This window comes from Peromyscus maniculatus, chromosome 21 (genome assembly GCF_049852395.1).
Source record: "Peromyscus maniculatus bairdii isolate BWxNUB_F1_BW_parent chromosome 21, HU_Pman_BW_mat_3.1, whole genome shotgun sequence".
Lineage (NCBI taxonomy): Eukaryota > Metazoa > Chordata > Mammalia > Rodentia > Cricetidae > Peromyscus > Peromyscus maniculatus.
The window spans coordinates 45,546,539-45,570,033 of record NC_134872.1 but is presented as its reverse complement, the minus strand read 5'-3'; the positions used below and the strand labels follow the sequence as shown (position 1 = coordinate 45,570,033).

At 49.3% G+C, this 23,495-nt stretch overlaps 1 protein-coding gene across 2 annotated transcripts in view; it reads left to right on the top strand.

Moving 5' to 3' along the window:
• The first annotated feature begins 3,004 nt into the window (after window positions 1-3,004).
• Window positions 3,005-23,495, top strand: part of Mocs1 (molybdenum cofactor synthesis 1) — a 28,114-nt gene continuing 7,623 nt past the window's right edge. Inside the window, exons 1-5 of one of the 2 annotated variants that reach the window (XM_042266009.2) lie at window positions 3,005-3,201; window positions 8,181-8,307; window positions 10,460-10,627; window positions 20,849-21,013; window positions 23,179-23,240. In XM_042266009.2, the coding sequence (XP_042121943.1) occupies window positions 3,079-3,201; window positions 8,181-8,307; window positions 10,460-10,627; window positions 20,849-21,013; window positions 23,179-23,240 (645 nt within the window). In that variant the 5' untranslated portion in view covers window positions 3,005-3,078. The remainder of the gene's footprint in view (window positions 3,202-8,180; window positions 8,308-10,459; window positions 10,628-20,848; window positions 21,014-23,178; window positions 23,241-23,495) is intronic. The other variant, XM_006994404.4, reaches the window with a different exon arrangement.

Sequence of the window (23,495 nt, the reverse complement as noted above, 5' to 3'; positions counted from 1 at the left end):
CATTCATCTTCCATTGTGAAGACATAAAACATGAGATTCTCAGCATCAACCCTTCATGAACGTGGGGCCAGGAGTTGTAGAACTCAGTCCTCTGAGCAGAACAGCTGCCATCTTCATTAGATCAGGAGTGCTTGCTTGCAAGAGTCTGTCCCCACCAGGAGGTGGAGCCTACAGACAGTCACTCAGGAGGAGGGAGATGAGGGGCCGCGGGACCCTCACTTAGGCCCCAGCTTTTCCTCCAGGGTATTTGCATGTCATTCTTCCCTAACCACATGTGGCTCCAGGATGTCTAGGGGAGGTGCTAGAGCATACAGTTTTGGAACAGTTAGAGGAGGAGGGCTCCTTGCACACAGCCATGGGGAACCTCCACTCATGCCAGTGCTGCTGATGGAGGCCCGCCTTGCTCTGCGGAGAACCCCTCACTACACCATGTAAGCAAAGTGAGTGCAGTAAACTCTTTGTTTGCCAGAAATGCCAAATAAAAGCCTTATTTGGCTTGTCATTAGGAGGACAAACCTTAGGAGGAGAGGGTAGACTTACTCGAGTCTCCCCAGGAAGGAGTTTTCGCAACACCAAGATTGGTACACACATCTAAGACCGCCATGGCTGGTCCAGCATGAGATGAGAGTGTCTGCAATTAACGTAAGTCGCCCTAGGACACTGGGTCGCCACATGCAATCCGTGGAAGTGCACGGGAAAGTGTTCCTGTGGCAGGTGATTTTCTGAGCACCAGTACGAGCTTCCCTTCTTGTGGGGACACTCAGTGTCACTTCTGAGAAGGTGTGGCTACAGGACTTGCTCTTAGTGGCAGGGTGTGGCTCTTTCAAAAAGCATCCCACTGAGGCATCTGCCTCTGAATTCTAGGGACTTGTTCCTAGATCGAGTCCATCATGTCAATGACTTTTGCCTGAATTGGATGTTCTCTTGAAGGCTTTCCAAGCCTCATCCCTGCAAACAAATGAGTTTTATTTTCTCAACTCCACTCCCAGTTCTCCTGAAAAACACACATGCACAGCTACCCTTAGCACTTCGGCCATTCTCCATGGATCCCAGCCCCTTTGCGGATAGTCTGTTGACAGACATGCCCCCCCAAATCTCATGCAGTGCAAGCTGACTTTTTTTCATGATACTGCTCAAAGCTCAGATGATACAAAACACTTAAGAGAAGGCAGATCCAGCTACAAGGCTAAAAGCATCCCTTCTTTTCCAATAACCAGCCTCTGTTTGTAAAAGTCAGTTATGTTCAGTTATTCTTTCCTGTCCTAGGAATCTGTCAGATCTTCCAGATTATAGGTCATGTTCCCACTTCCAAACACACAGCTCACTGATGCTCTATACTGGCTATTGCTTCTTCCGATTTCATAGCAGTAGAGTTTTGAGTACACAGGATTATCAGGTTTGAGAATAGCACTCTCTTTTTTTCCTTTGAGAGGGGGCCCACCATGTAGCCCATACTGGCTAGGCAATGACTATGACCGTGACTCACAATAATCCTGCTGTCAGCCTTCTGTGTGTTGGGATAACAGATGTACATCACCGTGCCTGACCCAGCGTAACTATTCTTATTATACACCGTTACTGAGTGAATGAACCTCCAAGATCTTAGACTAATTCTCGCTGCATCCTAACCCTTCTCACACAGTGAATCTCAGTTACACAATCAGTTTCAGGAGTCAGGTTATACTGGATTTGAAAGCGCCCATCAGCTACATAGCTTTGGAAAAACTCTCTGAGAGTCTCTCCTTAATCGCAAAATGGGCTCTCTATCCACACCTGGGCCATGGTATTGGCGGTTAGCCCAGTCCTGTGTGTAGGGAGGAGCTCCACTCTTTTGTGTCTTCCCCTCATCCTCTTTTGAATGGAGAAGCCCAGATTATTGATCTGCAGGGGCACAATTAGAGAAGTGTGTATGAAGAGGGAGCTGAGCTAGCGGTCCTACAAGCAGGGCCTAGAGGAGGGTAAAGTGAAGGAAATGAGAGAAACGATGCTTTTAAATAAAATATTGATATTTCACTGGTGGGTTTTTTCCACAGATTTTAATATATTACACTGAAATACCACATGATTTAAGAATATGTCATAATGAACCCCACTATGTTGTATGCTAACTTAAAAAATAAATTAAGGGGCTACAAAGATGGTTATGTGGTTAAGAGACCTGGCTGCTCTCCCAGAGGCCCAGCACCCAGAGGGTAGCCCACCACATAACATTTGAAAAAAAATTATTTATTTATTTATTTATTATTTATTTATTTATTTATTTATTTATTTATTTATTTATTTATTTATTTATTTATTTATTTATTTATTTATTTATTTTTTGGTTTTTCGAGACAGGGTTTCTCTGTGTAGCTTTGCGCCTTTCCTGGAACTCGCTTTGGAGACCAGGCTGGCCTCCAACTCAGAGAGATCCGCCTGCCTCAGCCTCCCGAGTGCTGGGATTAAAGGCGTGCGCCACCACCGCCCGGCTTGAAAAGAGGGCAGTAGGAAATGAGAGAGAGCCAACCAAGTTTATATAACATAACTGGAAAAAAAATTTTTTTCTTTCCCTTTTCTAGGCCCAGCGATGAACGCCTGTAATCTCAGCACTCGGGAAGCAGAGGCAGGAGGCTATCTTCAAATCTGAGGCCACCCTGGTCTACAAAGCAATTTCTGGGCTAGCCAGGGCTACAGAGTGAGTTCCTGTGTAGGGTCTCAACACAACAACAAAAACGGTTTAAGAAATTTTATTAGGAATATTTAAAAAAATAAATATAACTTGCATAAAAGTTTTTATGCCACCCCTTTACATTTTGCATCTAACGAGTGCTTAAGTCCAAGATGAGGCAAAGCTGAAGGAAAAGAGCCTGGCTCTCCCAGGCATGACACTTTTCTGCACAAAGAACATGCCTCCGGCCTTGAAGGGAGCGGAGCGAGTGGACTACAACTTCCAGGGACCCATGCGGAGCGGCGCTCTCGCTGATTGGCTGTTTGATCACCGCCCTCCGCTCCTCCCCTCCGAAGTGACCCCGAGTCAGGTCCCGGGCTACAGTGCTCCCGAGGCCCGCTCCAGGCCAGGCACTTCCCTTTGCTAGCTTCATGGCGGCGCGGTCTGCCTTCCGGATGCTGCGGCGGCTCCTGAAGTCCAGCACCCGGGGCTGCAGCTCGGGGGCTCCGGTGACGCAGCCCCGCCCCGGGGAGCCCTCGCGACCTGCCAGGGAGGTGAGCCCACCCCGCCCGCCTGCACTCACCTAACTGGAGGGCGATCCAAGCGTGCCACCCTGAAGGTGGAGAAAGCACCCTGTCCTGTCCTGGAGGCCTCCGCTGGGGACGACCCAGGGCACTCACGGGTTGCTTGAGTTCACTCCTACCCAGCGGGAGGGACTCCTCAGAGTTTCCCTTGAACTCCCTTACCCGGGCTGTGCCACTTTCTAACAGGTCTCCGCGCTGCAGGAAATAGGGGCCGCCGGGGAGTGAGACCTAGGTTCCAATGAGCTGTTTTAGCCTTCCCTGACACCCAACCTTTTAAACATTTTCCCTCACCTCCTGAGTGGAGGGTGCCAGTACATAGTCAAGTGTGGCCGGGACACCTGCCTCTTAGTGTGACAAGGACTAAAAAAAATGTTATCCAGGTGCCGCCCACAGTCGGTTGTCACTTTGTAGAGGCAGGGCTCCGTGATCTATCCTGTTTCTCTTGGGAGGGCTCGGCCTCTTTTTAGTCAGGAACAGAGCAATACTAAGCTCCAGGGTAGGAGTTGCTGCCTGTCTTCCTAGTGTGGGGCAGGGTCCTCCAGGCCCCCATTGTGCCACTCTGTTCCTGCATGGTTAGGGAAACATTTGCAGGGGAGCCGGTTCCTTTTCCTGTAACTCCTTCTCCATGTCTCCCAGGACAGGGCTTGATGTCCTGGGACTCGTGAGTTTCGTAATATTTGAGCTCCTGCTCCTGTCTTGCTCAAGACACAGGTGGACTTCTGCCAGAGCGCTCACTTCCTCAGACCTGCCTCTCCGGAATCCTCAGATAAAGCAGGCTTATTGTTACAGGGATCTTCAAACCCTTGGACTTTGTGCTTGAGTGAGTGAAAAGCTAGGGAAGCTGAGGCCACTGTGGGAGCTTTAAAAACGATACTAGCAAAAAGAAGTTTCTTCTTCCTCATTATTTTGTACTTTTTGTAAGACGGCCTGTGCAACGTGACTAACTAACTGATGGCCTTTCGTGCTCAGGTAACTCAGGTCGCCGTGAGGCAGAGCAGCAGGAACTTAAACCCCAAGAAGACCTCTGCTGGCCCTGTCCCCCCAGACGCTGTACCAGGTCTTTTATATGGTGAGGGCATGAATATCTATAGCAGAGAGGCACAGGCCGCAGAGCAGAATCCTGGGGTTTGAAGGAGTCTCATACCTTATTAGCCATGTGACTCTCTTCTCTCAGACAATCAGGGCCTGTGTTTTGTAGGGTAGGGGTGTTAATGTCTTCATCATAGGGTGTCATAGAGCTTAAGTGTTCGTGTGGGTCAATCTGTACACTCAGAGCCTGGTGAATGCAGGTCCCGTTATGTTGATGTGTGGTGATTATTGATTCATTCAGCCTGTGGCAGATGTTGTGGTAAGGCCTGTTAGGCCCCTCCTACCTGGACAAGCATCATTCTGTCAACTGTGCCATCAGACATTGCATTCTGAATATCTTAGCTGCCACCGTGTTCTACCAGTTGGAAGTCCCCGGATGCTAGGGCTCCCTCAGCCTTTCTAGGTATTTCCACAGCTTCCCACAGTGCATGCAGCCAAGTCAGCAAATGGTTTTGGCTGCTTGAATCACATTGAATGAGTTAGGTGGAACAGTGAGATGTAAGGAGGCCTATGATCTTTTGCTGGCCTCTAATTTTATCTGACTTCTAATCTGAGCTCTCCTTTTCCCGTGCTTTCTGTAAATCCAGAGGCTTGGACCAGCTCACCTCGTCCAGGAGCATAGGGCACGGGACTCTGAAAGAGAACCTTATAGGTGAGGTGAAATTATGTATTCACCTCCTTAACAGAACTGCCAGTGGGCAGGAGCAGAGGTGTGATCATCCAGGACCCCCATCCTGCCCTCCTTTCCTTCAGGGACCCTCTGCCTGCCCTCCCCAGGGCTGGTGGTCTGAGGTAGAGAGCATGGTGGATGCTCACTGGGCATGCTGTGTATCATGGTGTGGGTATGAAAGAGAAGTGAGTCTCACATGGGAGCTGGCCACGGGAGAGTGGAGAGGGGGCCTTGGGTCAGTCTAAAGACAGGCAGGCAGCTTTCACAGACGCTGGGGGAAGACCGCAGAGGGCCAGACATCTTCCCTAAAGGATTTAGCTCAATTCAGGTATACCCTTTCTTTCTCTGGAACTCTCTTCTGACTTCCTGGAGGCCGAGGTCTGAGCCTGCTCTCTGTGGTGGGGTTAAACGACGGGGTGACTGGGTAAGGCAAAGTCGCCTAGATGTTCAGAGTTCCCAAGAGGACCAGAAGTGGTAAGTGGGTGTTGAAGACAGAAAGTAGGTGTGTGGGGGGTAGGGAGGACAGTGCTGGGGGGCCGGGAGGACAGTGCTGGGGGGCAGGGAGGACAGTGCTGGGGGGCAGGGAGGACAGTGCTGGGGGGGAGGATCAGAAAGGTCAGTGCAGGGAGATCTTTCCTCTTCACTTCCAACCTGTCAGGATGCTTGGAAATCCATGTCGTAGGGGAGTAGACATGCTGGAGCCAGAGATGCGAAGACCCCCACTCTTAGGTCATGGGGAGAGGGCCATATAATCAAGTTTGGGCAGCTTTTATTCAGTAGTTTGAGATTTTGTGTGTGTGTGTGTGTGTGTGTGTGTGTGTGTGTGTGTGTGTGATGTATGTTCACATGCACGTGCCCATGTGTTTGGAAGCCAGAAGACAGTCTCAGGTGTCCTTCCTCAGCTGTCGTCCACTCTGATTTTGAGACAAGGTTTTTTTTTTTATTGGGAACCAGGGCTTACCGATTCGGGTAGGCTGGTCAGCCAGTGAGCACCAGAGCTCTCTCCTTAGCTTTTAAAACATGGGTTCTGGGGATTGATTGCAGTTCCTTATGCTTGTAAAGCAGGCACTTCCCACCTCAACTAATCTAGTCTAGATCATCTCTCCTTTGCCTAGAGGGGCTCGTCTCCTAGGCTCGTCTCCCAGGCTCGTCTCCTAGGCAGGTCTAGGTCGGGCCAAGTTGACAGTGTTAACAGTCACGATGGCAGCGGCTTGTTGACAGTGTCTGTAAGGGACCCTTCGGTTGAGTTAGATGGGACTGTCTTTGCAGAAGAGAAGGCTAAGCAGGCATGTCCGACTGTTACTGCAGTCATGTCAGAGCCTGTGCCCAGCTGGAGCAAGCCAGGCTTGGCCACCATCCTCAAGAAGCCACATGAGTCAAATTAATAGTGATAAACAGAAAAAGAATAGTTTTATTCAGTGTGGCCACTCTGGGAAGAGGGACAGAGAGACTCATGGACACCTCCCCCTACACATCCATCTCTGGGTTTCTGACATGAGGTTTAGTTGTAACAGAAGTCAGGAGGTGTGTGTGGTCGAGCAGCCCTGGTCAAAGTGTGGCTCTGTCCATCACCAACCCAGCATTGTCTCATCCAGTCTCCCCTGAGAAGTGGCCTGGCAGGACACAGTGAGATCTCTGTAAGAAGACAAGGCCCCCTCTGGCTGGCATCTTTTCTTCCTCTCAGCATGAGACTCTCGGGGGACTCCAATTCGCTGGGATACCTTGTTTCTACAGTCCAGACAGTGAGGAACACAGCATCTCTCTAGAATGTCCTCAGTTCTTCCAGCATGCCCATTACACAACCTACGAGCCACCTCTGCCCCAAGATAGCTTGGGGTGCGGCCCAACACAAAGCCATAACTTAAAACGTTATCTTTTTATTTTTTTTTTTTAAACATAGTTGTGTGGTTCTTTGTAGATGACAACATTGGGTTGCAACATCCAAGGCATATAAACTTTGTAGATGACAACATTGTGTTGCAACATCCAAAGGCAGGGGCATGCCTGGAACTTAAGAGGATCCAGGTGCTCGGTCAGTAGCTAGAACCAGGTTTGTAATTCAGGTTTACCCGCTCCAAAATCTGTGCTCAGAACCAGGAAGGATTAAAAGTTTCCTCAGCCCTGGTTGCATAGTGCAGAGTTCAGACACCAGAGGAAGTCACTCTTGGGGGCAGGACTCTCCAGCTGTCTTAGAAGCTCCGTGGTAAATCTGATGGGCTGCCTGCGTCAAGAGCCTTGTACAGGGCGAGAGCCCTCTGGAAGCGACTCTGCAGCTGGGTTTGCTTCTATCATTTTCCTCCTAAGATTAGAGGCAGGCCGACATGCTACACAGCAGCTTGACATACTGTGGTCAACATTGGACCCCTTGGATGGGAGAGAATAGTGCCCGCCCCCAGGAGACTGAGGGAAGTGGGGTGGGGCCATGAGGTGTGGGAGGAGAAGAACCCGGAGATGGAGCTTGCTGTATCCAGATGATAAGTTTGCTTGGCCCGCCAGGAGGGAAGGGTGTGTGTTGGCAGGCTGGGCTAATGGCCAGCCCCTTAATTACTCCATGGCCAGGCTTGCTCTCAGGTTTCTGCTGAGTCACGTTCTTTGGTCCTCTTGCTCCCTGTTCCTGGATTTCTTTGGCTCCTCCCCAGCCTTTGCATAAGCACGTGTTAAGTTGGAGGGAGGAACACCCCAGCCTCCGAGAACTGGGACCTGGAGTGATTCAGTAATGACTGGATTCCCTATAGCTGGCTGTGAATAAGAAGGGGCCTTCTAACCCCAAACCTGGCTCCTAGGTAGCTGTCTCCTGGAGCTTGCTGCAATCTCTTCCCCCAGGCCTCACACAATGACTGACTAATCCTTCCTTTTGGCACTGGGTAAGGAATGCAAAGTATAGGGACTGTGTAAAGAAGACCCTAGACTTGCCAGCACTCAGCCTCCAGCTTGAAAGCACCCGGCTCGAGCTAACTCTGTAGGGAAGATGTCCGTACTGTCTTAGCGGTGGGCCCATCCTTCTGTCTGTCAGGGAGGGGAACAGTCCCGGTTACTGTGGATAACTGGAGGGCTGGTGGTACCCTGCAAGCTAAGGGAGAGACAGACCATCTCTGGGCTGCCTCAGTTCTTCACAGCCGGGCCAGAGCTGTGCAGGGCCACAGCGCCAACAGCAAGGGCCCCTAGCTTCATCATGTCCCTGTCCTTGCAGGGGCTGTCCATGAGGCTGCAGTTCCTCCAGGAGCACGCCGCCCCCTTCTCTGCCTTCCTCACGGACAGCTTTGGCCGGCAGCACAGTTACCTGCGGATCTCCCTCACAGAGAAGTGCAACCTCCGATGTGAGTCCCCTCCTGGGCCAGCTCTGGGCCGAAGTGACATCTGCATCCGAAAACCTTCCTCGGCCCTCCCCTTCCCCTCTGCACCCCCCACTCACCTCACCTCATTGGCAGCTGGTCAGCCCCTTGGCGGCTACACAGGGTTGAAGTTTGCTTTCGGACCCTGGAGCTAGGTTCTCCTGGAGATTAGATTTGGAAAGGAGTTGTGGTCGGGTTTAGGAGTAAGGGCAGACCTGGGGCTGTTCTCCCTCCTCAGAGCTTTGTCCTCCTGTTTCCCTTCAGAGTCCAAAGTCCAGGACATGGCCAGGGGGTGTGTGTAGCAGGGGTGGGGGTGGGTAATGGACATTTCAGAAGAGTGATAAATAGAGCCATGGCTGTGAGATGCCCCGGTCCTGCGCTGGGCCAGCTACAGCCGCACCAGCACACAGAACCCTGTGCGCTCCTGGGGCTGCCCTCGGGTGTGTCGGGCTGCAGGCTTCCGGTGTGGCTCTTCCTCCTTTCTTTCCGCTCAGCCTGGTCTTCTCCCTCTTAGCCCCACCTCCCTGCTTCCTCCCTTTTCTCCTGCCCCTCCCCTGCCTCCCCTGCCTCCCCTGCCCCTCCTCCTGCCTCCCCTGCCCCTCCTCCTGCCCCTCCTCCTGCCTCCCCTGCCCCTCCTCCTGCCTCCCCTGCCCCTCCCCTGCCCCTCCTCCCGCCCCTCCTCCCGCCCCTCCATGTTTTTCAGTAAGTATTGAGTAAGCAAATGCACAGGTATTTGGTAATCAGGCAAATGTGAGCTATTTGTTCTCACTGTCTCTTTAGTCTTGAGGGTCCAATGTGCATTGATTGTGCATATTTGACTTTATGGCTCCAACAGGCATTTCCAACCCTCTGATTTTGTTAGATGTTGATGTCTACAGAGACCACACTGAGAAGCTGGTGGCTGGGTTCTAAAGAAACACATGCACATGCGCGCGCGCGCGCGCGCGCGCGCACACACACACACACACACACACAATTGTAAGGTGCCAGGAGGTGGCTCAGTCAGTAAGTGCTCGTCATGCAAGTATGAGACCCTGAGTTCAATGTTCAGAACCCATGTTAAAAAAAAAAAGGCAGGGCATGGAGGTGCTCTCATAATCTGTGTTTGGAAGACAGGGTTGGGTGGACCCCTTCACTGGCCACCCAGCCTAGCTCAATCAGCAAGCTCCCAATAAAAGTAAGACCCTGTCTCAAAAAACTAAGATGGGGAGTGGCCGAGGAGGACACTCCAGGTTGACCTTTGACCTCTACACGCACACATGCACTTGCACATACATCTGAACCACATACACACAATTGCAAAAAGATCTCACAGTGTTTTGAGTTTGTGATTTTGTGTTGGGCCGTGCTAATAGCTGTCTGGGACCTCATACAGCCCATCAACAGGGGTGGACATGTCTGTGAGTCTAGTAGATCTGGAAAAAGTGATGTGATGGCACACGCCTTTAATCCCAGCACTTGGGAGGCAGAGCCAGGCGGATCTCCGTGAGTTCGAGGCCAGCCTGGGCTACAGAGTGAGTTCCAGGAAAGGCGCAAAGCTACACAGAGAAACCAAAAAAAAAAAAAAAAAAAAAAAAGTGATGGTGGGACACCATACCCCTTCCTCCGCAGCTCACCTGCTTATCCCATTCTACTCCTCCATCTCGACAAAGAGCCCCTAGGGTTTCCAGCCTGATGCAAATCTGCACATAGGATGGATCTGGGGACACTGCAGTAACAGAGGGCAGTGGCTTTCACCAAGCCAGATCATTTCTTCATCTCATGGCATGCGCAGAAGACGTGACAGCTAGATAGAGTGAGAATGGACTATGATAACAGACGCAGGCCCGTGGCTCTGGCCTTTGCAGGCCTTTCTAGGACCGTCTGCCCAGCTGCCTTCAGAGTGAGGAGCCAGCATCTCAGGCATTCCCCTGCTCTCAGCCAGGCTCTGCTTTGGGCCTAGTTTATCATCTTTAACCTGTACTCAGCTCCCTGGTGGAGGGATAGGGAGGTCAGATTACAGGGAGAGGAGAAATACCAAGTGAGTGTGTACCATTCAGATGGGGTTCAGGACTGCGGTTAGCCTGTTGAGGAGCAGGGGCCCCTCCACCTGCCTGCCACACCTGTCCCTACCACTTCATCCCCTTCCTTTTCTCAGGCCAGTATTGCATGCCTGAGGAGGGTGTGTCCCTGACCCCCAAGGCTGACCTACTGACCACAGAGGAGATCCTGACCCTTGCTCGGCTCTTTGTGAAAGAAGGTGTGGATAAGATCCGTCTCACAGGTGGAGAGCCCCTCATCCGGCCAGATGTGGTGGATATTGTGGGTGAGTGCCTTCATCTCTTGTCTCATTCAACTAATGCTTATTTGACAGCTGTCACTCATGTAGACATTTGTAAACGGAGGCTTTTCTGTCCCACTCAGTCCCATAGCTGCTTTTAAAATAATCACTCACAGGCTTAAGAATTATGAACCCTTTGGCCTATTGCTCAGGCTTATTATTAACTTAGTTCTTACAACTTAAATTAACCCATTTCTATTCATCCATGTTTTGCCACATAGCTTTGTGACATTACCTCTTCTCTAGTACATCTTGTTGCTCTGGCGGCTTGCTGGCATCTCCCTGACTCCTCCTTGTATCTCTGCTTATATTTCCTGCCTGGCTCTATCCTGCCTTGCTATAGGCCAAAGCAGCTTCTTTATTAACCAATGGTAATAAAAAACATATTCACAGCATACAGAGGGGTTATCCCACAGCATTTCCCCCTTTCTGTCTAATCAAAAAGGAAGGCTTTAACTTTAACATAGTAAAATTACATATAACAAAATAGTTATCAAATAAGAATTATAGTTACACTATCTAGTCTATTTGTATTTGACAAAATTAGAGAAAATATTTAATTATCCTATCTTGGTAAATTTAAAGTTTTATATCTAATTTACCTTTTTATCATAACTAAGAAAACTATAACTATTTACTCTTCAACTCCATCAAATGCCTAAGAAGGAAATAATATTACCTGTGTAAGCAGAGAGTGCTAGCAAGCAACTTCCAAAAAATGTAAGAAATGACAGAAACAGCTGACTGCCTGGACAGTCACCCAAGGTTCCTCTGTAATATGGGGGCATCCATCTTTGGCCTACAGGCCTAGTATATCTGACAAACTTTCCTGTGAAGCAGGGAATTTTGAAGGACTGGCCTGCCTTGTCTTTGCAAAGCTCAGCAGTCACCTTTCTTGTGTCCTGCTGGTCTAGTTTGGACAGTAACCGTCAGCAGTTGAAGCAAGGGCACTTTCTTTGCCCACATGGTTAGCTTTTGCCATGAAGAAAATAAACTCCATACAGGATTTCTTTGATGCCCATCATTTTCTCTGGAGGACACTGGTGCTGCCAGGAGCAGATGTGTCTCACTGTCATGAAAAGTTGAAGTTTTTAAAACGTTTTAAATATCATATTCTGTAGGTCTTTGAAGTGTTTGAAGAATACCAATCTATCTGAAATATATCTTTGTATATCTAGAAAACCTAACTAAGATGACTATAAGTTTGACTATTTTAGATGACTAACTGTACTTTTGTAAATCTATATTTCTTAATTATATATTACATTTTCTATTGAGCTATATAAACACAATATCTTAAACAAGAGTAGAACTATACATACAGTATAACAAAATTAACCTTAAATTTATATCAATAAACTAAAATCCATACCAATGTAATATATTTTGAGGTTAACAGTTGTTTTTTGGATAAAAGTAGATTCAATAATCTACCCTTTTCTCTCAAATTTTCTATATCATATCTCCCTTTCTTCTTTTAGAAGGAGATTGACTATGATCAATAACAATTTATCATCAACCCCCCCTTAAGTGAAAACAAACATTTATAAATAATTGTTGAGAATTTGGACGTAGTTCTCTAGACTACTTCCTGCTGATTGGTGAGTGCTGGTGATCTTGAGGGACCTTGAGAAAATGTAGAATTTTGGTTAAATCTTGGTTGTAGTAGTCTGTGAGACTGCATCATCTTAGCCAGTTGCTTTGAAGCTGTTCTGGATGTCGGATCACCTGGGCCATTGCTCCCATCGGAGACCTCTCAGGAGGTCTTCCTTGATGGAATCATATTAACCTGGAAGGAATCCACAGCTACCCATCTTCTGTGGAAACAAAAGCAGAACCTCTTTTCCAGTGTAACATATCCTTAGACATAAATTTTGAAGTCAAGTTATCTTTAAAACATATATATTGGTTTAACTTAGCGGCCCCCACAATCAAATGTATCTCAGCAGTTAGCTCATTAACAGTCAAAAATCCAAAGAAAACACAGTAATATACATATTTCAGGCTTTTTGTGTATTTTCCATCTTTATGTGGCTTATTATAATGTTTATTACTCTTCCTTTTTCAAGGATCTCAATTTATTATCTTTAAATTATTTTTTTAATCTATAACTGTCCTATCCTTTTTCCTCTCTCTCCTAAGCCTATGCGTACTTTTTAAGTACATTGGACCCTCTTAGAGGTCTTTTTAAATCTGAATCTGTCCTTATTGTGTATCTGTAATCCTTTTCTGACCATTGCTTTAAACTGCTAAGCAGGCATGGCTAGGACCAGCTTTGGCTGCTGGCTCCGCCCCACTCGGTTTTCCAGCATGGCAGAGGTACCAGTGAGAGCCCCCCGCCCCAACTCTGAGAAGCATTATTAAGAAGCATTATTAAGAAGCATTATTAAGAAGCATGCCTGTGTTCCTAAGCCTGCGGCTGTGCTCTCAAGCCTACAGGCAGTGGCTGGGAGAAGCCTCTTTATACCACAGCTCATGGCAGACCGCAGCTGAAGCCCACTGCAGCCAGGGGACTGTGGTCCTTAATGAGAGACATGAACTGTGAAGCTGCTCTTGGCTCCATTTTTATGTGTCTAGAACCCTTTTTAAGCTTTGTTGGGTCTTATGTGGAAATTCCAGCCCCACATTGGGTGCCATATGTAAATGGAGGCTTTTCTGTCCTACCTGGTCCAGCAGCTGCTTTTAAAATAATCACTCAGAGGCTTAAGATTAATTACAAACCCTTTGGCCTATTGCTCAGGCTTATTATTAACTGGCTCTTACAACTTAAATTAACCCATTTCTATTCATCTATATTTTGCCATGTGGCTTCGTGGTGTTACCTGTTCTCTAGTACATCTTGTTGCTCTGGCAGCCCGCTGGCATCTTCCTGACTTTTCCCTTCTTCTCCCTGTATCTCTGCTTGGATTTCCTGCTTGGTTCTATCTTGCCTTGCTATAAGCCAAAGCAGCTTCTTTATTAACCAATGGTAATAAATTCACAGCATACAGAGGGGTCATCCCACAGCAGACATTGAATCCTGCAGCACCCTTTAAGACAGCTGCTGTTTATTGTTTTAATGAGGAATGATGGCTATGGAGAGGTTCGTCTTGCCCAAGGTCTCAGCTACTAGATGCCAAATCACCGTGTCTGTGTCTTGCTATGACATTGAGTTCAGAGTTCTCACCAGGAGGCCCCTGTGACCAGGCTCCTGTTAGCCACTACTCTGCCCCTTCCCTCCTCTCTGCCCACACAGCTAGCTTCTTAGCATGTCTCTTCCTTTTGCCAGGAGCTTGTCATTTGCCCTCTGTCGGGTGCCTGCTCGAATTTTCTCAACTCAGCAGGACCTTGACTTTTCTGCTTCCTCAAATGTCTGCTTCTTCCAGCCACGCTTTCTCTCAAACCCTGGCAAGCTGCAGGCTGTGAACTAATTAGGCACTGCCTCCTGGATTTTGTTTTTAAGTTTGGATTTTATTGTGTGTGTGTGTGTGTGTGTGTGTGTGTGTGTGTGTGTGTGTGTGTGTGTGAGCTTTGAATGCACACAAGAATACAGTGCCCAAGGAGGCCAGAAGGAGGGCATCAGATCCTCTGGAGCTACCTGATGAGGAGTGCTAGGATCTGAACTCCAGTCCTCTGGAAGGGCAGTGTGCTCTAAGGCACTGAGCCAGCCCTCCAAACCCCACGGGTTAATGTTTGGGACTGAAGGTCTTTCCTGTACGTTACGAAGGCCATATGGCTGTCTCTTCATGTTTCCTTGTCAGCACTGACGTTGAGGAGTCCGATGTCACTGCATTTGGTTCTTGCTTCTGTAAGGTAATTGATCTTTTTCTCTGGAAGTTCTTAGTGTTCCTTTTTATCTGGTTTCCTTGAATTTTAAAAAGCAGTGTCTAGACCTCAAACAGGCTCTTCCTTTGTGTCCTGTTGGCATTCAGTGTAGTTTCCCTGTATAATAAAACACTTGTCAGAAGATCGGGCAAACTTTTGCCCATTATTTGTTTAATACTTTGTTCTTTCCATCATCTCTTTTCTTTTTACAATGTCTGGTATCTGGGTGTTACCCCGTCTCATTGCTTCCATGTTTTTCAATTTAATATATACATATATGTTAAGAATGTCATACAATTGTCTCTTTAAGGCAAGCATTGTTTTTGAGAAGTCTAATGTAACTTTAAGATACATACACACACATACATATAGATATGTGCATTATATATGTACATATATGTGCACGTATGTTTATATAATTGTGTGTGTGTGTGTAATTTGCTTTTTTTAGATAAGGTCTCATTAACCCAGGCTGGCCTTAAATTCCCTTTGTAACCAAGGGTGACTAAGAACTTCTGACTCTCCTGCCTGACTTCTCAAGTGCATGCAAGTGACCCAGCATAAGAGGTGATTTGATTTCAGATTTTCTTCCCTTTTTTTCCTGGGAGTGCAGCCTGGTTTTCTCCCGAGTCACTGATTTCTCCTGCTGTCTCCACCCACATTGCTTTTTATCTGCTGCTCCCTTTATGTCGAGATTGTCTTTACCTTTAATCATTTTCAGCATTTCTCTTGAAAGATTAAAGATGCCGCCTTTGTAATAAAGCTCAGCCATTTTACATTAGAGTGTGGGAAAACTGGAGTTAGTTTATTGCTGTGTAGTGCTCTATAAAGAATAAATAAGTTTATTTTTGAAATGAAATATGCTGTACTCTGAAAAATCACTTCTTTGTTTTCCTGACTTTGAAGCTTGTGCCATTTCTCCCCGTGACACTTTCAGTGTCGTAGGAAGGCTGGAGAAATGAAGCCTCTTGGCCTTTCCTGAATGCTATTTCAAAATGTTAGTACTTTTATTATTTTTATCCTTATGTTTATCATTGTGCTGACTAGCCTTTGTCACCTTGATCAGGCCAGGGTCATCTGGGAGGAGGGAATATCAGTTGAGGATCGCCTCTATCAGATTGGCCTGTACACAAGTCTGTAGTATGATTACTGGGTGATGGTGGAGGACTCAGCCCGTTCTAGGTGGGCCACCTGGGCTGTTGGCCCCGGGTTCTATAAGAAAGCAGGTGGAGTGTGCCCTGGGGAGCAAGGCAATGAGCGGCCCCCCTCCATGGCCTCTGCATCAGCTCCTGCCTCCAGGTTCCTGTCCTGCTTGAGTTCCTGCCCTGACTTCCCTCAGTGATGGACTGTGAGCAGAAAGTGTGAGCCAAGCAAACCCTCTCCTCCTCCAGTCGCTTTTGGACAAGGTCCTTCTCACAGTAGGAAGCCCACTAGGGCGGTTGTGCTTGTCCCTGCTGGCTGATTTGGGTAGGGTTTTGTTTTGTTTTGTTGTATTTTTTTTAATTAGGACTTTAGAGGAGTAGATTGGCATGTAAGGGGTGGTGGTGTGTATCTGCATGGTATCTACACATGTGGGCGGGGGCCCGGGGAAGATCTCTTTGTCCTGCTGTATCTCTACCTTATTCCCTTGAGACAGAGTCTCCAGCTGAGCATGGAGCTAGGCTGGCAGCCAGCACGCCCCACCATCCTGGACCTGTCCCCCACGGTGTTCGGGTTATCATACTCATTGGGGTTACAGCTGTTAATGGCCACACGTGGCTTTAGATTTAGTATTAGGGTTTTTAACTCTGTTTGTTTTTAATCTTTTGTTTGGATGGGAGGGGAGGACAGGGGAGGAAGGGTGAGGGAGAGAGGGAGAGGGGGCCTCCAGTGAGGTTTCCTGGTGTCTGTGTTGTGTAGGGTGTGGAGAGAGACTTTCCTGTAATCCATCAGGTTGGGAAAGCTCACGCAGAGCAGAGTGGCGGGTCCCCCAGACTGTGACAAGTGTCTCAGTCACGACCCTCACCACAGGCCTGTCTTCAGGCCTCTGCCTTGACTGCCTCGGGGAGAAATAGGGTTGGAGGGAAGGCATTACCTGGTCAATCCACCAGGCTGAGGATTGGACCTGAGGTTGTCAGTACCCACCTGTGGTCCTCATCTGTCCCCAGCAGGGCATGGCAGCTCCCCAGACCTCCCCAGTGGGCTCCCAAATGAGCTCACCAAGTCCTTCAGAAAGGGCCAGGGGATGATCCATAATGGGGATGACCGTGCCAAGGAGTGGCCGAGGGCCAGACAGAGCGCCTTACCTGCCTCGCTGTCCTGTGGCTCTGCAGATTCCATGCCAGTTACCTTCATCCTGGCCATGCTGTGTCCTAAACCACTGCCCACCTTCCTACAAGTTTCTCAGTCGTTTTCTTTAGGTTGTTAGAAGGTACTGCTTAGGCAGAGGGAGCCCATGACCTGTCTCTCCTTCAAACAGCAGCTACTGCTCTTTTAGTGAAAGGAACATCGCACATTTCAGAGGGGCCAGGCAAAGAGAACTCTGCTGTTGGCCCCTGAAAGGGCTCGTTACATCGACGCATGGTGTGTGCGTCCTGACTGCCCCTTTCTGCTGCTCTGTCCCTCAAGAGGGCGTTGGTCACTTTTCCTGCCCGTTACCAGTGCGTAACAAAAAGCATTTTGACAGCGGGGAAGGCCGGGTGGTGGCAGAAGCTTGCTGTGTGGCCTGTCGTCAGGAAGAGAGACTGGACAAGCTGGGCCTGTGTCTGTCGGCCAGGCCCAGATCCCAGAGGTCCCAGGACGTTGCTGAACAGTGCCACCCGCTGGAGACGAAGTGTTCAAGCAAAGGAGAATGGGGGACACTTCACATGCAAGCCACACCCCATTTAACGTACACACCCTTTCCTACAACCAGAGCACTGGTTGACAGAGTTGTTTGGGGTTATGTAACACGTCATGTCTAGAGCAACTTGGTTCAGCCACTTCTGTACTGTTGGGTAACTGGATTGTTTCCAGAGTCAAATGTGTGGCTCTCCAACAAACCTCAGGTTAAATTCTGACAAGCGAAATTTCGGGTCAAGGGCTTTGTAAACCCCCGTGCGTGGCTTCTCTTCAGAAAGGCTGTGGAATTTCATTCTTACACCATGAACATGCTGTTGTGTGATAGGCTTTCCTTGGAGAGACACAACAGATACACACACACACACACACACACACACACACACACACACACACACACACACCTATTACCCCCAAAAATGGAACCCGCAAGAGACCAAAGTAACAATATCTGTCTTGCTAAAACAGCAAGATTTTTTGGGTTACTAGCAGGAGTAGAAATGGGGGGTTACTTCCAGGAGCAACACAAGGCAGCTGCGTCATCAAAAGGCCACCCCAACACGAGTGACAGCTCAGGGAAGCTGTGACCTGGGAGCTCTCTGCACAGACTCCTCACTGCAGCTGGGCTGTGCAGTCTCCTTCCCCAGAAATTTGCTCCTTTCTACCCTGCCAAAGAGGGGTCCCCAGAAACCCACCCCAACCCCATTTCCTTCTCCCAGACTGGGTGGCCTTTGGTTTGTCTCCCAAGGCTCATGAGCCTCTCTCCCCCTGCAGAAAATGTCTCAGTTTGGGGGTAACTACCCACTCTTACTGGTTTTTCTGAAGCAGGTGGTTAGTTTGGTGATCCACCCTTTTCTCAGTTCTGCTGGGCTCCAGCACTCACTGGACTCTCAGTCTCTGCTCCCCTGTGAAGCTGATGGAGGCCCTGGTCCAAGGCCCGGAAGGAGCTTGTCCTCGTTGTCATGGTTGGTAGAGAAGGAAATCAAGTAAAGGTCAAGGGCATGGGCGCTGTCTGTTTGCCCACCATGCCGGGCAGTTCTATATCAACCTGGCACCAGCTAAAGTCACCCCAGAGGAGGGAACCTCAGTTAAGAGAATGCCTTTGTAAATTTGGTCTGGAGGCAAGCCTGTAGGGCATTTTCTTAGTTAGTGATTCGTGGGCGAGGACCCAGCCCATTGTGGGTGAGGGGCCACCCCTGTGCTGATGGCCCTGGGTTCTATAAGAAAGCAGGCCGAGCAAACCATGAGGAACAGGCCAGTGGGCAGCACCCTCTGTGGCCTCTGCATCAAGTTGCTTCTGCCCTCGTTGTTTTTGGTGACAAACTGTTACATTGAACTGGGAGTGAAATAAACCATTTCCTCTTCAAATTGCTTTGATCATGGTGTTTCATCACAGCAATAGAAACCCTAACTAAGATACCCACATTGTAAAAGAAAACGTGTTCATTATAGAAATATAATAGGTTTTTTTTTTTTTTAATTTTGTAATCTAGTCTTTGATTAAAAGTTACTATCCTGAGCATTCTGACTCTGCATTACTAACTTTGTGTTATGCAGTGAAATACCCCGGGGAACTAATTTCATAGAGAAGGGGCTCTTTGAATGACAGTTTTGGAGATTCAGACTCGGGTCAGGTGGCCCCATGGATTCTGACCTGCTGAAGGCTGGAGTGTGTATCACTGAGCAGGAACAGAGAGGACGCTCAGAGCCTCTAGTCCTTTCTCAGCCCCCGCTCCCCCCACCATGACCTAAGGGCCTCTCTTGAGGCTCCACCTCTTACAGGCTCCATTGCCCCCAACAGCACCACTGTAGGGACCAATCCTCTACCACACAGGACCTTAGGGACACTGAACGCCCAGACTGCAGCTCACCGTGCGTCTTTTTCTAGACATTGCTGGATCTGACTGACCACGTGGGCGTTTTCAGCCCGCTGTTTTCTTTCCTTGCTCTCTTGTGTGCAGTTCTTTAGGATTCCTTTTGCTCTGGGGCTGGGGAGATGGCTTAGTCGGTAAAGTGCTCACTGGAGAGCGTGAGGACCCGTGTCAACAGCCCAGTGTGGTGGTGTGCTCAACACCAGTGCTGGGTGGCGTGCTCCAACACCAGTGCTGGGTGGTGTGCTCCAACACCAGTGCTGGGTGGTGTGCTCAACACCAGTGCTGGGTGGTGTGCTCAACACCAGTGCTGGGTGGTGTGCTCCAACACCAGTGCTGGGTGGTGTGCTCCATCCATCACCGGTGCTGGGTGGCGTGCTCCAACACCAGTGCTGGGTGGCGTGTTCAACACCAGTGCTGGGTCACCGGTGTGCTCCAACACCAGTGCTGGGTGGCGTGCTCAACACCAGTGCTGGGTGGGGGTGGGGGCAGGAGGATTGCGGGGCTCGCTGGCCGGCCAGTCCCACCAAGTCAGTGAGCTGTAGGTTCAGTGGGAGACCCTGTTTGAAAGAACCACGAGGAGAGGGGTTGAGGATGACACCTGTCATTGACTGTGCTTTGTGAATTGAAGAAATGTCCTTAACTTCTTGAAGCTTGTCTACTGAATGAGGAACAATCCCTGTTCTGCAGCTTCAGTGAGCTAATCTGTAGGATGTTCTTAGCAGAGCTCCCAGCCCAGGGTGAGCACCCAGCCCAGGTCCAGCACCCAGCCCAGGTCCAGCACCCAGCCCAGGGCCAGCTCCCAGCCCAGGGCCAGCTCCCAACCCAGGGTGAGCTCCCAGCCCAGGGTGAGCACTCAGGTCAGGGTCAACACTTAGCTCAGGGCCAGCACCCAGCCCAGGACCAGCACCCAGCCCAGGTCCAGCACCCAGCCCAGGGCCAGCTCCCAGCCCAGGGCCAGCATCTAGCACAGGGCAAGTACCCAGTGTATCTTAGTTAGGGCTTCTATGGCTGTGAAGTGATACCATGACCACAGCAGCTCTTATAAAGGAAAACATTTAATTGGGGCTGGCTTACAGTTTCAGAGGGTTAGTCCATTATCGTCACAGCAGGAAGCAGGGCAGCATGCAGGCAGACATGGTGCTAGAGAAGGAGCTGAGAGGTCTACATCTTGACTCAAAGGCAACAGGAAGTGGACTGAGATACTGGGCAGTATCTTTAGCATGGGAGACTTCAAAGCCCGCCCCCACAGTGACATACTTCTTCCAACAAGGCCACACCCACTCCAACAAGGCCACACCTCCTAATAGTGCGCTCCCATTGTGGGCCAGCTTCTTCCACCACCACACAGCGCTTCAGCTGTTGTTATCTTTATTCTGGTTTTTTTTGTACGAGTGTTTTTGCCTTTGTGTATGTGTGTGTGTCACATGTGTGCTTGGTGACCAGAAAAAGGATTCGGCCCCTGTACCTAGAGTTAAAGCTGGTTGTAAGATATAGCGTGAGTGCTGGGAATTGAACGTGGCTTTTCTGCAAGAAAAGCAAGTGGCCTTAGTAGCTGGGCCATCTCTCCAGCCTCTCGCCTGGTTTTTATTTCCACACTTGTTATCAAGCCCAGTGGAAGCCCCTTTGCACTCTCTCCATTTAGAACAAGAGTTTTGCCTTCCTGCCCTTTTCCCAGGGAGAACAATCTAATGCTTTTCTCTTATCTTTCCAGCACGACTTCATCGGCTGGAAGGGCTGAGAACCATTGGTGTCACCACCAACGGCATCAACCTAGCCCGGCTGCTGCCCCAGCTCCAGAAGGCAGGGCTCAATGCTGTTAACATCAGCCTGGACACTCTGGTTCCTGCCAAGTTTGAGTTCATCGTCCGCAGAAAAGGTGATCACAGGCAGGCTGAAGTGTGGGTCTCCCCAGGGCCCTGCCACACTCTGTGTGTGTGTGGCGGGGTGGTCACTTTCTCCTGGTGTCTGAATTATGGATGTACTGTTGGCTGGGCTCGGTAAGGGATTAATACCTGGCCCAGGTTGTTTGCCTGGAGACACATGGGCCAGCTGGGGTGGACGTGGTTGCTCTGAGGTGTCAGGCCCAGGGCACACTACCCTTCGATTTTGGGGGTGTGGGTGGTCCATGACTGAGGACTCTGGAGGTCAGAGGGGTGCCGGGAAGGCAGCTCTGCACACTCTTCGTTTGGAGCAGAGCCAACACCAGCCATGCTCGTGTCCTCTTCCTTCCCTGCCCGGGTGTGCAGCCTCCTGCTTGCAGCCTTCCAGAAGCTGACAAAGCTCTGGCTGAAGCTCCTCCCTCTGGAGAGGGCCGCATCATCCACAATGACAAAATTCAAAGTGTAGTTATACAGTTTTAATGTGCTTCTCTATTTATATTTTATTTTTGTGTGTGGGTGTGTGCAGTGTGTGTATGTGTGTTTATGTACTTGTGTGTGTGTGCAGTGTGTGTGTGTGTGTGTGTTTATGTACTTGTGTGTGTGTGCAGTGTGTGTGTGTATTTATGTACTTGTGAGTGTGTACAGTGTGTGCAGTGTGTGTGTGTTTATGTACTTGTGGGTGTGTGCAGTGTGTGTTTATGTATTTGTGGGTATGTGCAGGTGGAAGCAAATGGACAACCTCAGCTGTTATCCTCATAGTTGTCCATCATGAACTTTTTGAGACAGACTCTCTGCCAGGATCTGGAATACACTTCTTTAGACGAGTCTGGCTGGTCAGTGAGCCCTGGGACTTTACCTCTCCACCTTGCAGCTTCTGGTTTATCAGGACACTCAGGATTACAAGCCTGCCGCCATGTCTAGTCTTTTACATGTCCTAGGTTGGAACTCAGAGTCTCATGCTTGTGCACGACACAGTGCCCAGCCCCTGAAGACTGCTGGAACAAAACAAAACCACACAGAACAGCCCTTGCCGATCTCGTGGTATCTACTGACGTGCGTGGGGAGGGAGAAAACTCGGAGCAGGAGAGGACCTCTGGGCTCGAGGGGGAGACGGTTCTGCTGGCCTGGTGGCAGGGAGGATTTGGGTCTAGGGGACTTCCTGTGAGGAAGCTGTGACCAGAGAGCAGAAGGCTGGGAGGTGGAAGTGGGAAGGATGCTTCCAGCTGGGCGCCATCTCCCTTGCCCTCTTCCCTAGCACAAGCACCTCCCCAGGGACACAGCCAACAGCAAGGTGACGTCCCAGCCCACCCCCCATTATGCTCTGGCATTCACCTGCCTCTGAAGGGAACGATTGTTGAGGACACACCAGTGAGAGAGGGGCCTACATTATATAAAGTCGGATATAAAGACTGCAGCAGGGCCTCAGTTTCCCCATCTAGACTGTGCAAAGACTCAGCTAGATCATAGGTCAGCTAACTATGGCCCACAGGCCACATCCAGCTCATGGTTTGTATTTGTACAGCCTTGGAGCCAGGAATGGGTTTTACAGATAACATTTGTAATCATTAATCATTGAGAACATGACCTGTGAACCCCAATTAAACAATAGTGTATCCCTGAGAAAATAGACATTCCTCCATTCTGTGTTATAAAAAACCACATGAAATTGGTGGGGTAGTCAGTAAAATAGCTCTAATTCCAAGGGGCTCAGTGCCCTCTGTTGACCTCCATGGGCACCAGGGACACATGTGATGTACAGACATATATGCAGGGTACACACAAATGTGCATAAAACTAACTAAAAAAAGACAACTGAGGAATGACACCCCAGGATGTTTTGGCCTCCACTTGTACACCCTACAGATACATAAACATGCACACACATACCTAAGTATCTGCAAAAAAGAAATGTAAATAAAAATAAAAGCCATATTGCTATACTTTGAAATTAGTAGAAACATATTTTGTGTCTTATACCCACATAGAATCTGAGTGCTGCCTCTTGGCTGTCGTCACCTAAAATGTTTGTTGTCTGGCCCGTGAGAGAAAACTCTTGCTGATCCTCAAGCCAGGTGGTCTTTTGGGTTTCTCTGTTCCACACAGGTCTGGTGGTTCCCTGGAGAAGGGGTGTCCCTGAATCCTTGCTTCTCCCTCTCTGCAGGCTTCCACAAAGTCATGGAGGGTGTCCACAAAGCCATTGAGCTGGGTTACAAGCCTGTGAAGGTGAGGATCTGTCACCACTGCTGACTTCTGCCTTCCTTCCTGACCCCACTGGGCCAGGGGACCATAGGTCCCTGACACCTGGCCCCTTGACAGCCCTCAGCCTGGCCAGTGGACACGTACCTCCCACTCCTTCTTGCCAAGTTACATCTAGCCCGACTTCTCCCTCACTGGGTATAGAGAAAAGCAGTGGCCCCCACGGAATACCCCAGCTGTGCAGTAATGGGTGGCGAGAGGTACAGACGGGGTCCCGAGCAG